This window comes from Buteo buteo, chromosome 13 (genome assembly GCF_964188355.1).
Source record: "Buteo buteo chromosome 13, bButBut1.hap1.1, whole genome shotgun sequence".
NCBI classification, from domain to species: domain Eukaryota; kingdom Metazoa; phylum Chordata; class Aves; order Accipitriformes; family Accipitridae; genus Buteo; species Buteo buteo.
In genome coordinates this window covers 2,038,023-2,051,266 of record NC_134183.1, presented here as the reverse complement: position 1 = coordinate 2,051,266, position 13,244 = coordinate 2,038,023, and the positions used below count along the sequence as shown (strand labels likewise).

General features: G+C 54.0%; 1 protein-coding gene across 3 annotated transcripts in view; it reads right to left on the bottom strand.

The window, feature by feature from the left end:
* Positions 1–13,244, bottom strand: part of SLC39A11 (solute carrier family 39 member 11) — a 116,374-nt gene that overhangs the window by 11,959 nt on the left and 91,171 nt on the right. For all 3 annotated transcript variants that reach the window (XM_075044206.1, XM_075044207.1, XM_075044209.1), the window contains exon 7: positions 12,910–12,979. In XM_075044206.1, the coding sequence (XP_074900307.1) occupies positions 12,910–12,979 (70 nt within the window). The remainder of the gene's footprint in view (positions 1–12,909; positions 12,980–13,244) is intronic.

The following is a 13,244-nucleotide window of genomic DNA, read 5'->3' as shown; positions in this document are numbered from 1 at the left end:
TGCAAATAGCATGCTGGGGCAGAGGAAAGGTTTAGGGGGTATTTTTTAGGGTTTTTTTTTTTGCTTTGTCCTCCAGATCCAGGCAGCCATCGGCACACACGGCCCCCATCGCTTACAGAAAACAAAAGCCTCGAGCAAGGCAAGGGAAGAAGGATGACTGTAGTTAATAAGGACATTATTCTTCCTCCCTGCTAGGGGCTGAAAAGAACCTGAAGGGAATCAAAAGCCCAGCTATACGTATAGATCCATATACATATGTATTTCACTCATCCTCTCTCAGGTGCCTGCAGTAACATGGGGATGGAGCTCAGCATCCCACTTGCTCCCACCGCCATGGCAGGGTTGCATCAAGGGGCTCACGGATGATTCCCCCGCGTCCCCATTTGAATCCTGATGGGGATCATTAGCTAAGAGCAAAATTAAAAGTACTGAAACGGTTTCTCCTCTTCCCTCTCCTGCAGCATCGCTGTTCAAACACGCCACAGGAGAGAGTGAAAGCACCAGAGCGGCTCCTTTATGCAGCCCGAAAACCTGGAACTAAACAATTTACTAACAGCTGTAGCTATAAAAGGCCCTATTATCACATCGTGTACAGTAACAATGTCTTCATTCAAATTGCTTCCCCTCCTTGGAGGGTTTATTTTTAAACCAGGCTGCTAAAGAGAGGAACAAACCACGGGGGCTGCAAAGACAAACCTGGTGTTCAAAGTGAGCTTTGTTTGGCATTATCTTGATAAGATAAACAGGGATAATGGCTTTTTCTTTCTCTGATTTTTTCTTTGCCCTCTTTCTTTTATTTTAAGGTGAACAGGAACTGAACGGGTGCACTTTGCGGATCAAAGCTGGGCAGGACAGACCTTTGTGGTAAGGTCCTGGAGAACCTGTGATTGCCAGGTCATGGGACTGCATCGTTATCCGTCCTCCGGCCAGAGCATCGCACACTGCCACGGAGACCCGGCCCCGGGACCCCTCCGTGGTCCTCCCCAGCTCTGGGCAGCCTCCCCAGCCGCTCTCCTGTACAACACCAGTGGATGATGCAGACACCCAACATGGTTGCATCGAAAACCACGAGTGCCTCACCTCCAACACGGGGCGCAGGGTGAGCCGGAGCCCTGGGGAAGCATTACAGTGCATTCAGCAGCTGCTGCTCAGGGGTTCTCGCAGACACAGAGCTGAAGCCTTCTTCTCTTGCAGGGCCACCACAGGCTGCTGAGCCATTGCATCACCCAGCCATAGCTCGGCCAGAAACCGTTCAGTCGGCCAACAGCACACCTGGGGAAAGGGTCGGCCAGCAACCCGCAAAGCCCTCTCGCAGGGAGGCGAGAAGCCAAAGCGCTCCACGTGGGAGCTGCTCCTGGCATCCCCTGCCCTTCAGGTTGTATCTGCAGACGCAGTGACCACCACAGAAAGAGAAGAAAGCAACCATTACGCAGACTTTCCACGGAGCCAGATGTTGTTTGGGAGGCCAGCTGTCTCTCATAAGTATTACAAATCAACCAAACCCCCTCCTTGGTCCAGACACTTGAGTAAGGGATAAGGAAGAAGTGAGAGAGGAGGGGAGACTATTTATACAAACGGTGATGTAAATGCGAACGGCCAGTGAGGGATTCGTAGCCAGCAGCCCGGCTCCCAGCCAGGCTTTAGAGACCTCCCTGCTGACTTGGGAGGTCTTCTCCTCCTCCAGCCCGGGGCAATAAATAAAGGCTGCAGCACCCATCCAGCCCCAGGAGCTGGGGCCCAGCGGAGGCTGGGCTGCTACGGGCTTTCGACCCAATCATCTTGGACAAGGGACAGGCAAGTGAAGAAGAACGAGTGTTGCCACCAAACCTGCCAGCACCAATGTGGCAAAGGAGCCTCCGACATGCGGATGCAAAGCACAGAGCCCAAGGGATGCTGCTCAGCCTGGCTCTGCCATGGGCTGCACCACTTTGGGGAGGTTTCCCTGAGACACTGACTTCGAGTGCCTTGAATTTTGGTTTCTGAATTTCAGGAAAGCACAAAACACCCGTTTTCTCTAGCAGCCTGCAGTTTGGCTGCTTTCGGAAGATGCTTCTCATCTTCTTCACCCCCTGCCCAGCACCTCTATGGGACCCAGCAGCCAGCACACAGCTCTGCTCCGAAATTCCCTCTTTGGCATCTCCACAGGCTCCCCATCAGCATCGCCAGCCGAGAGCGACCTCTGACAGCCGGCTGCCTTGGAAAGAGCAGCTGTCCATGCAATGGAAAACCAGCCCCGGCCAGCCAAGCACCCGCTTGCAAGACTCAAAAAGCATCCCCCCCCAGCACGGGTGCATGGGGATGGAGGGAACGGACCTACCCCGACCTCCCCAGCTTGGCAGGAGGCAGGACCAGCATCACAAGGCCAAGGTAAACCATTCGAGACGCGGTTCGCTGCCAAGTACTACCGCTCTCCCGGCTGGAGCCTTGCCTGACAGCAGCTGCCAATCCGAAATGGGTTCCCTTTGCCGGGGGGGCTCGGCACGGCTCCCCCTGCCTCTGCTTGACGGTGGGACATAAGCGCCTTCCCACCGCCCATCCATCGCCCAGAGGACCTGCGGTGCTGTAGGCAGGCGAGGGTCCTTGCTGGGGTCCAGAGACCTGGTTTGCATTGGGGAAGTCTCCCCCACAAATTTAAATTCACCCTGAACCCAGTCTCCAGCAACCCCGATTACTTCGACCAAACCAAGCTACCGCGTTTTTTGAGGACCAAGAAAATGTTTACATCCTGCTCCTGATCCAAAGATTGGAAAACAAGGTCTCTGCTCCCTGCCTGCATCTCTCCGCATCAGGGACTGAGTGGCAAAGCACCGTAAGACCCCAGATTTAACCCTCCAGCATTGCACCAAAATGGGAAGCAGGTCCGTCTGCAGGACGATAGACTATCCAGGCACTGCAAGAGAACAAATATTTTCCTGGTGAGGAAAACATCTAGTAGCTTTGAAGGCAGCTCAATAAAAACACTGCAGGCCACACCGCTTCCCACCGCATTTTTTTTGCCCTTCCCGCAGACCTGGCCATGCAAGATGACGGGAGCCGTCGGCAGCTCCGGAGCTGCTCCGGGAGATGCTGAACACGCTGTTGTGTTTGGTGTCACACTGATTCATTATTCACGCAGTAATAATTTTTCTTGGATACAGGAGGAAGCCAAGACATCGTGGTCAGTCTGGCTCCTGTCTGTCAGTGGTGTAAGTTTGTTTATCAAGGATAAGGAGCGGGAAGGGAGGCTCTGCCACTCCACGGACCACGGCCATCCTCTGTTCAGCCTTGCACCGGGGGCTGCTTCGTGAGATCTCCCCTACACCACAAACCAAGCGCATCGGAGCGGTCCTGCAGCATCTGCTAAGGCTTCAAACAAGAACTGGGGAACTCCATCCAGGATGACAGAGATACTGCACAGCCCTGCAAACATCTCCGGGGGGGAAAGCCGTACAAGCCTACCTCACTTTGCTTCCCAGGCACCCGCTTCCTTTTCCTAAGGACCTAGAAGAGGTGTAATACCCGTTTACAATAACTGTTTTCCGGTGGGCAAAGAGAGAACTACAAAACTTTGGCAGATGGAGCGCACGTGCATCAGCTCTGCTGCTCCAGCAGGGCGAGCGCGGGACGTCTGTCCCCTCCCTGCCAAACCGAAGCCCAAGCTCTCCCAGCAAGTGATGGAGCAGAATGCTTTCCCAACATCCATGCAGCGTGATTTCATCCAGCACCGAGACCTGTTCTTCTGCCCTAAATTGTGCATCTCTTCTCTTAAAGCCAATCTGCACGTTTGCACACAGGGGCTGGGACATCTGCTTCTGAGGCTTCTGTGGGAAGAAGCCGTCGTCACCGGCAGCAGCCTCCCTCTCCTCTCCATCTCTTCAGCCATCCCTGCTGAGGTTCATTAGCCACGATGAGAAACGCAGCAGCTGAGGAGCCACGGTCCCGGTTTGTGGCTCACCAAACCCTTCCAGGCCACCTTCTTCTCTAGATCACCAGCCATGGTGAAAATGCACCTGGGTACCATCCCCACCGTTCACAAAAGAAAAACCCTCGAGAAACCTATCCTGCTCGTTAACTCTCACTTAGTAATAATATCTACCTTCAGGAGAGGCTAATTAAAAGGTGCTTAATAAGCATCTTCCAACAGTTTTATTTTGTAACCAGCGGCAGCGTTGGGCTTTGTTCGGCACCTCGGGCAGGAGCAGCCTGGCTGCAGGAGCACCATTTGTCTGGGATCCCAGGGAAACGTGGAAATCCCCGTGCAGCCCCACCTCGCCTACCATCAATAAGTGGGTTTCTTCCATTAGGTGTTTCTGTGCACGGCCTTCATCCGATAAAGAGGTTGGGATTCAACCCCACATTTTGATCCTACCCGAGCAACCTCTTTATTAGCTCCACTGTGGGTCTATTCATAAGCAAGAGGCAGAGATTGTATGTGTGCGAACGAGAGAAAAACCCAGTGTGTCTTCTGCTGTCTCTCAGACCACAATGATTTCCATTCATTCAGAGAAAACACAGTATAAAATTTTCGCCTGGTTTCAATCTCCGTACATTAATCAAGCCGATTTTTTTTTTTCTTCCAGCCTGAGAGACACAGCGTGGGAGGCACAGGCTGTCCCATGAAATAATATTTTCCAAGCCATAGTCAAAGTCTGCCTGTCAACTCGAAGCCTCTTTTCTGTCTGTTTTACCAAAGCTGGACAGGAAACAATCTGTGGGCACAACAGATCAAAACAAGGCCAGCATTCCCAGCAAAAGGGCCGATGAATGGGAACCATTGTGCTGCAGTGGAGGAAACATCACCATCATCATCAGGGGGAAAAAAAAAAAAAAAAAAAATATCTGTTTACATCACTTCCACACTCGCACCCGCTCTCCAGCTGCCCTAAATAGGAGCTTTCATTCAGGAGATAGCCAGGGCAGGTGGGATGCTGGTGGGAGCTCCGGTGCCACGACGCGATAGTCTGTCGGCACCAAAAGCACTTTGCAAGCCGAGCGGTGCTGGGGAAGGGCAAGCCCAAGTTAAACATTAAACCCACAGAAACGTGCACTTTTCCACTTCCTTGCATCTGCGGCGAGCAGGGCTCGGACCCTGGACAAAACGTTACCTGCAGCTTGCAGAAGAGGATGCAACAAGGTTGGATTTGGGAGCTGCTGAAGGGGAGAAGGAATCCATCCTTGCCCCGAGGAGCTTGGGGTTGAGGTGAGAAAAGCTCGCTGGGTGCAGGTCCACGTCACCCAGGAAAAGAGGGTGCTGAGGGGGTGACCCCCACAGGAGGGAGATGCCTCTGCCCCCCACCCAAGAGCCGGGGGGTTGCCCTGCCGCCGGCTCACCCTCCGACTGCTACAGCTGCTAAAGGGGATCCACGTGAACCCCCAGAATCGCTCCCCAGCCACGCAGGGAAAGCTGCCATCGTCACCACAAACAGAGCCCTCCCCAACTCCCCCTGCTTTAAACCAGAGGCAGCAACCGACACCCCGCGGCCCCCCCACCCCTAAACGTACTCCGCTTCATCCTAAAGCAGAGGTTTGCCAAAAATTTGCCTGCGCCATTTTTAACCTCTCTAAATTATTTGCATCCGCGGTATCCTAGGAGGACCCGGGGCCCAGACCACCCATGGCTTAACAAAACATTTCACTTTATTTTTCAGACTTACAGTCCTTCATATATTTCATCTGCTCATAGTAATTTATAGCATTTAACTCGATATCGGTTTCACTTATTTGAACGCTCTCTCGCATCTGAAAGAGCAGCCCTCTGCTAGGCGTTTCGCCAGCAAAAAAGCCACATTTGGGAGTCCCGTTAGCTCCAGGGCTTGCCCTACAGCGGTGCAAAACTATGAATCGGCCCCAAATCTGCGGAGAACAGGCTGATAGGAACATGGATGTTACCACCTAGTGTCAGACGGGAGAGGAGCAGCAACCAGGGATGGGGATGGTTCGGCTGCGGCTCTTGCTCTGCAGAAGCCGCCAGTGTCGGACTGCGAGCCCGGAGCCTGCAGGTCATCCCGGGCACCTCTGCTTTCCTGCCCATCAGCAGGGACATGAGCTTTCTACCCCTGGAACAGGGGTGGGTTGAAAAATAAAAATGCACGATGTGCTTTGGGAGAGGAGGAGCGCAGTAAAATCCCATCCGCGTTTTATTCTGTCGTTTCAGTTTGAGTCGGACTTGCAGATACTTCTTGCCTGCGACCAGCCAAGTTATTCGCTGTAACAGTCAGGTCCGCACTGTCCTAACTCACCTCCTATTTTTGATGGAAGAAGTAGAGAAGCAGCTCTGCCCCATCCATGCCAGGAGCACAGGGAAGGCGCCCAGAGCAGGCAGCACAGACACAAGCCAGCAATAAAAATGCAGAACATAACATACGATACGTATATCGAATATACGAACATAACATAAGATACGTGGGGATAGAGCACCAGGCTCGGCTGTTCAAACCATTGCACAGGGAGGTATTTAGTGAAACAAGCCCAGCAAACATATGGTAAAGGAGATGAATGCTTTTTCAGACAAGGCAAAAGTCTCCCGTCATCTCAGCGTGGTTAGCCCCTTTAGCCCGGCAGCGCATATCGCACCAAAGCTGAAGGGCTGCAGGACCACCCGGCCCCAGACTGCGGATGGCTCGCAGCACTGGCCGAAATTAAAATTAAATGATCCCTCTGCCAAACTTAGACCTCACTGATTACCCAGGACCTGAAAACCCTGCCGCAGTTGAAACTATCTTTTTTTTTAAATTTTATTTTCTGGCACATACTGTCCCTTGTGACCGGACTTAGCCTCATGCCGTGACAAAGGCTGCTTTCTTACAGAGTTAACGCTGCAGCGCACCGTGGCCCCGCAGCTCCCGAGCTGTGTCGCATGAGAACAGACAGCAACTCCGGTCCCCGGGGACCCCCGTCCCCCCCAGGACCCCCCGATCCTCAGAGGATGCTCTGTCCCTGCAGACCGCCCGGGGCTGCAGCCAGGCACCGCGGTGCTCACGTACCCTCTGTCCTACGATTCGGAGGAAGCCTGAACCAAACCACAGAGGACCTAGAGATGGACGGTGAGGGCAGGGGAGCTGGAGCGGGGAAAAGAGAGGACATCTGGGCAAAGACCACAGCTTGCAACACATGCTTACAAGGATCCTAGCAAAAAGTGCACTGGCAATTGTGTTGCCAGCATCTCCCAGTAGCTTCGGGCTTGATTTTCCAGCCTTAATAATAACCTTTTATCCTATTTTTTTAAATTACACACACAAACAACATTAAAATAATACTGAGGCTGCAAAATGACACACTCGGAGGTTACACCCACGCAGCCACCATATGCTACAGAGACTGGGAGGAAGAGCCCCTGTGCTCCCATGCTCGAGAGGGAACTGGCACGTGGAGATTATTTCCCCTGGAAGAGCATCCCAAGTGCACAGGCTTCACATCCCACATGGAAAACAGCTCAACCGGGAGAACCGCAGGTACCAGCCGGTGAATCGCCCGTTGCCTGTGCTGCCAGCCAGTGATGCAGTGGATATCCTAACTGCTGGAAACACAGTGCTGTGATTACAGAGGAGCAGATCAGCCAGGGAGGGACTGGCAGAGAAAATCCAGCCAGTTCAAAGCTAATTGTGCAACAGATTCCCTTTTCCCCCCCAAATCAGCCAGCCAAGGAAGCCATCCGAGTCCAGCCCCCACTCACTGCACAGATGAGACCGGCTGCAGAAACTGCCCTGCTTTTACCACTCGCCCGTCTCCCCCCGCCGCTGCCGTCCAGAGGCAAAGCCCTCACCCTCCATCCGCCTCCTCAGGGCACTGGGTCCATATCTTAAAGACATTCCCAAATCTTTCTCCTGTCGAAAGCAAAATTGCTGGCACAGGCTTTTTATGGTAGTTTTCTGTTCACTCTGCAGTATAACACAGGTACGTTCAGAAGTTCCTGCAATCCTGACCAAGGAAATTAATTTTATGGTGAATTCCTCTTTGACAGAAAAAAATTGCAGGAAGAAGCAACGCTCCATAAGAAAACAGATTTGGTTTTTTGTGTGCTAGCATACAGCACGATTACAAGCTGCCTCTTGCTTTCAGAAAGCAAATAGCACAGGGAGGATTTGTAAGGGGCAAATAGAACTAGTCTCCTACAGCCCCACTAACCCCCCCCAGGACATCCCTCTCCACTCCCCTGCACCACTGGGCTCCCCCCAAATCCAGTCATCACACCAAGGCAATGGCACGATGCTGGGTGGGATGGGGAGGGGGATACCCAGCCCCTCGTGTTGATTCTCAAAGGAAGAAGCTCTGATGGGTCAGGGAGGGGAGAGAAAAAGAGAGGTCCCCAGGGACCCCACCTCCCCCTCCGCTCTTGTGTTTCCAGCCAAGGCACGAGCTCCCACCATGTGGGCAGGGGATGAGGGATTGGAGATGCCGCAGGCTCCTGGGTGCCAACGCAGCAGCGCCGAGGTGGGTCTCGAAGGGATTTGGGTCCAGAGAGGACGGCGGAGTGGGCACTTAGGATCTCCTCCCTGCCAACCCCAAACCCCACCTTGCATCTGCCCAGCGTGGCTGGTGTAACCCCCACGGGATGAGGGGCTCGGGGTTGCCCCAGGGTTCACTGGCGGGTGCTTTTGTCCTCTAAAAGACCCAGCAGGGACTTGGAGAGAGGAGACCACCCCGACACACGCAACTTCCCTGCACCACAGCCCCGGCGGATGGAAACGTGCGGAGCGTGGCCAGCAGCGGGGACCTCTCCCGGCCCCTCTTTTCCTACACCCAGCCCCGGGAAAACCACCGACAAAGTGCACCAGTGTTAGACAGCCCTGCCTGCACCCCTGCCTGCACTCCTGCCCACTCCGCATCTCCAGAGCAGCCGAGGGAAGTGTAAATTCAGCCCGTCTTGATCTCAGCAGCTCCAGCCCCATCTGGTTCCTGTTAAATCAGCCACACAAGGTGGAGAGGGTTTCCTCCCCACCATGCTGTAGTGTGCAAAGAGGGGGAGGTAAAACAGCTTTTTTAAGACATGGCTGCCCTTCTCTTTACCTTCCTGCCTGGAAGCAAGCCAGGAGCAGCTCTTGCCTCCCTGCTCACATCTGGAGGGGACCTTCCCCTCCCGGGGGCTCGCTGCGCACCCCGCACCGGGCACCGCTCCTCTTCCCGGGTATCGCTCCTCCACCCCGGACACACGCTCGCTCTGGGTCTCACTCCTCTTCTGTCATCGCAGCAGCTTTGTCCTTGAGCCACTATTTCCAGCCCGTGGGACTTTCCGATGATTTTATCCTTGCAAGAAATTGGGCTGGCGAACCGCAGTCCCGCAGCAGGGAGGAAGGGATGCTCCGCAGCAGGGAGGGATGCTCCTGCCCGAGGACGAGCACCGACTCAGCCCCCCATGGGAAACACCCCGAGAGCAGACGTCCCGTTGTCCTAAGCCCTGCCTAAACTGCCATAAAACCTACATCACCTTTCCAAAAAAAGGCTCAAGCGTGCTGCCCAGCTGAAGGAGCACCAAAAGCAAAGATCCAACCCCACCGGCGAGACCCCACCTTCCTCAGGCATGGGACCACGTTTCGCTCGCATCCCCTGACAAGCCAAATAAAGTGGGTTCCCCCCCACGCCGCAAGCCATAAATGAAACAATTCACAAGGTGAGGGGCTGTAATCCAAGGGCGAGCCCTGGCTCTGGCGGAGAGGAGCCGTGGAGGAGCGAGATCGCAGGAACGGAGCCTGCACACCCGGTGGCAGCAAAGAAACGCGGACGAGTGCGGGCAGGGGCCTGGCAAGCAGCACCAAGATGCTCCAGGGAGATGGGGTGGATGGAGAAGCCCAGAGGGTCGGATCCTGCAAGCGTAGAGGTAAGGGGCAGGACCCTACAAGAGACCAGAGAGTCACAGAACGGCAGAGGTGATGCCAGCACATGCAAAGCGCTGCGTGTTTTAAAAGGCGAGAATCCCACCCTGCTTCCTAATCATCCTTTTTTGGTTTTTAACCAAACCCCAAAGTCTCCCCCTGACTGGGACCATCAGCTGCAGGTCTCTGCCTGCACTACTCTGCTTACACTGCCCGTGCTGGTGCTCACCAGCAACCGCAGGTTGTGCTTCTCTGCAGCACACCCGGCCCCACTATCCTTTAAAACCCAAAAATGGGTTCCTTGCCATGCTCGGCCAGGGCTGAGCTCTGCACCGGCACAGCCCCAAGCGCACGGCCAGGGTGGGAGCCCCGCAGCATCCCTCCTGCCACGGGCAGCACCGAGAAACCTTCCAGCCACCAGTGCAGGGAAAGTCCTTAGTCTAGGAAAAGCCTTGCGGGATCCCCGCAAGGTATCGGGAACAGGGTATTAACCCTCACCCTAACAAAGCTGGGGAGCGCGGCTGCGCTACGTGGAAAAAAAGCGAAGCACGTGGGACCGTGCCGGCCAGCCGAGGCAGGCAGGGACCCTGTTGCAACACCCACCCTTGAGCTGCGCCGGTGCATGGCAGTTTGCACCCGGAGAGCTTGCTTCAGACCAGCCTGAAAGCAAACCAAGCCAGAGCAGCACCCGGCTGCTCGCAACGCCCAGACGTCGCTGCTGCGGCACCGCTGCGGTTTGCAGAGCGGCTGGTGCTCTCCCCTTCTTCCTAACTGTCTCTCTGCAAACACGCTGCTTATTTGCAAAGCCCGTGGCTCTGGGAACAGCCCTTCGGGATAGAGCCCGGCTGTGTCTCACCAGGGCCCTACAGTGAGCTGGAATGAATTCGGGCTCCTGCCGAGATTTCACCCCTCTGGGAGCAATGCAATCAGGCAGCGCGCTTCCCCAAGCAAGCCAGCATTTATTCATCAAGCACAAGTCAGCAAGGAAGGTCCTTTGGTTAGCGTGGGCAAGTCACAGCCAAGCCTGGAAACATACAGCAGCCATTGCAAGCATCCTGCATCTTTTGCTCGGGCTCTGAGCGTGTCGGAGCGTTCATAAATACTTTTGCACAATTCACAGTTTGAAGGAATAAGCCTTCCCGAGAAGCAGCTCACCCCAGCTCCGGCTCAGCTTGGTGCTAACGCGGTTAGTCACACCCAGGGGGAAGCAGAAGCAGAATGGAGGAGGTAAACCGAGTCACGCAGCTGTTTCATTAAAACGCTATTTCAAAATAATGGACACAAAGGGGATCACGACTGTCATGTCCTCTAAGAGCTGAGGTTGGCCAAGGAGCAATTTCCCCTTCGGATGTGTCAAAAGAGTTAGCTCTATTTCTCATGTTAGCTCACATGAAGTATAATTCCACTGCTGTTTCTTAAACCTACATAACACAAATTAGCCACCTAAAATTTTACTCTCGGATATTTCCAAATGGCTTCACAGCGGAAGGCTACACCAAGCGATTTTTGGGCTGCCCACAGATGACAGTGACAGACAGATTGATGGCAATGAAGTTATTTTGCCTCCTTTCGCAGCTGACTAAATTTGCATTGGTATTTTCATGGTACAGACTCCACCTTCCATCTAACGTGATTAATGCTGTTGTAAATACAGAGAAAGAACCAGCTGCTTCTGGCTTCTTAGCTTTTACTGAGCAGCTGATGAAAAAAAGTCCTTTTGTTCAAGCATCTCTAGAGCCTCCACAGACTCTGTGAAGAGCCTTTTATTTCAAAAGGTTAGAAAAACGCGGCGTCTAGAGCTGGTGTTTCCTGCTTTTCTCACCACAAATCTGGATAATATCTGCTGCAATCAAAGTCCCTGGGGCAGCGTACCCGGTGCCAGCCCGTGCTATCAGGATGGGTCCCCCATCAGCTGGGGATGTAACAGGGCATCGGGTACAGAAGGTTTTGCTCAGGTCTTTGCACAGTCCTCACAAATGCAGCTTGTGCTTGGCCAGAGAAGCGGCTGAACAACCTGGAGGGCTCCAAAACCATCCCTGAGGCCCCGTAGATCCTCTGGCAGGAACAAGGCGGCTGAGACATAATGGCATTTTCATCCACGAGCCATAAGGGCTGGGCAGGTTATTCACAGACCAAACACACTGCGTGTCCCCAGACGACATAAATTACAGCATGGGTCTGGTAAACAAAGGGCGAAGGGAACGTGGTGTGCTATGAGTCTCAGGTGTAAAATTCAAACAGAAAAAGAAAAGCAATCGGTAACGGCGCGTCGAGGAGCCTGGGCAGGAGGGTGCCGTTTGCGAGCCAGCCGCCAAGAGGTGCCAGCAGCTCTTCCAGAGCCGAGGCAGCTCCTCCAGCTCCTGCTTCGCACCAGACTTCTGCCTTTTTCCCATTTCTTTAGCAATGTCCCCAGTCAGCCCAGTTTCAGCTCTGCCAGGGGCAGCTGGGTGTGGGGAAGCAGCAGGGCTCTCCCTGCTATCACCCACCCTGTACCCCCCAGGTTTTGCTCCCGCTTGGTATGAAAATGCACCTGAAGCCCAAGCTCCCCCCAAATCCCTCCAAGCAGTTTGGAGGAGCTGAATTAACCCCCCCATGTTCACACCAGTCCCTTAGAGAAGCACAAAAGGTTTTGCATGGGGGCACAGGGGCAATGCTAGTGCTACCGAAAACTGAGCTGGGTGAGAGCGGCCGCTGACGAGGCTGGAGCAGGCGAGCAGGGATACCGGGAGCAAGCGAGCAGGGATACCGGGAGGATTGAGGGTCTTTATTGCCACCAATTACAGAGAGTAGTGGCCCTGCTTGGCAGGAATGGAAAACAAAGCCACTGCACGCTTTCCAACAGCTCTGGCAGCTGCTCCTACCCGTTGGGGATGCTGCTTTTGTGGAAAATCTTGGCATTTCTCTGTCACGCCCTGACAAGCACAACCACTAGGAAAATGCAAGAGCGCTAGGAATTTCTTCTGCTCCTTCTGCCCACACTTGTGCATCCAGACAAGTTTCAGTCAATGCATCTCCAACCACCCTGGCTCAGTAGCAACGTGGGACAGACAGACAAACTCCAAGAGGCAAAGGCACACACAAAACCTGATGCACGCAGAGCAGAAGAGGTGTTGTGGCTTACCTGGCGCTTTGGAAGGTCGCAGACGCTGATTTTCCAATAGCCCCGAATCCAACTCCCACAGCCAGACCCTCTGAAACAGGAAAGAAAAAAACAGTAAGGTCAAACCCTACAACAGCCCTGAGACTGTCCCACCTCCTGCGCTCCAATGGAGAAAGACTGGCATGAGCAGGAAAGCAGGACTCCAGGCCAGGTCATTACCCTTCTCATTTTAATCTAAGTTCACTTAATCTAAGATCAATACAGGAGCCTGCCACACTGCCCAGGGTACTTCCCCACTATGAACCCAAACCAGCAGTTTCTCGTGAAGCCAACACAGAGAGGAGAGATTTTTGTAT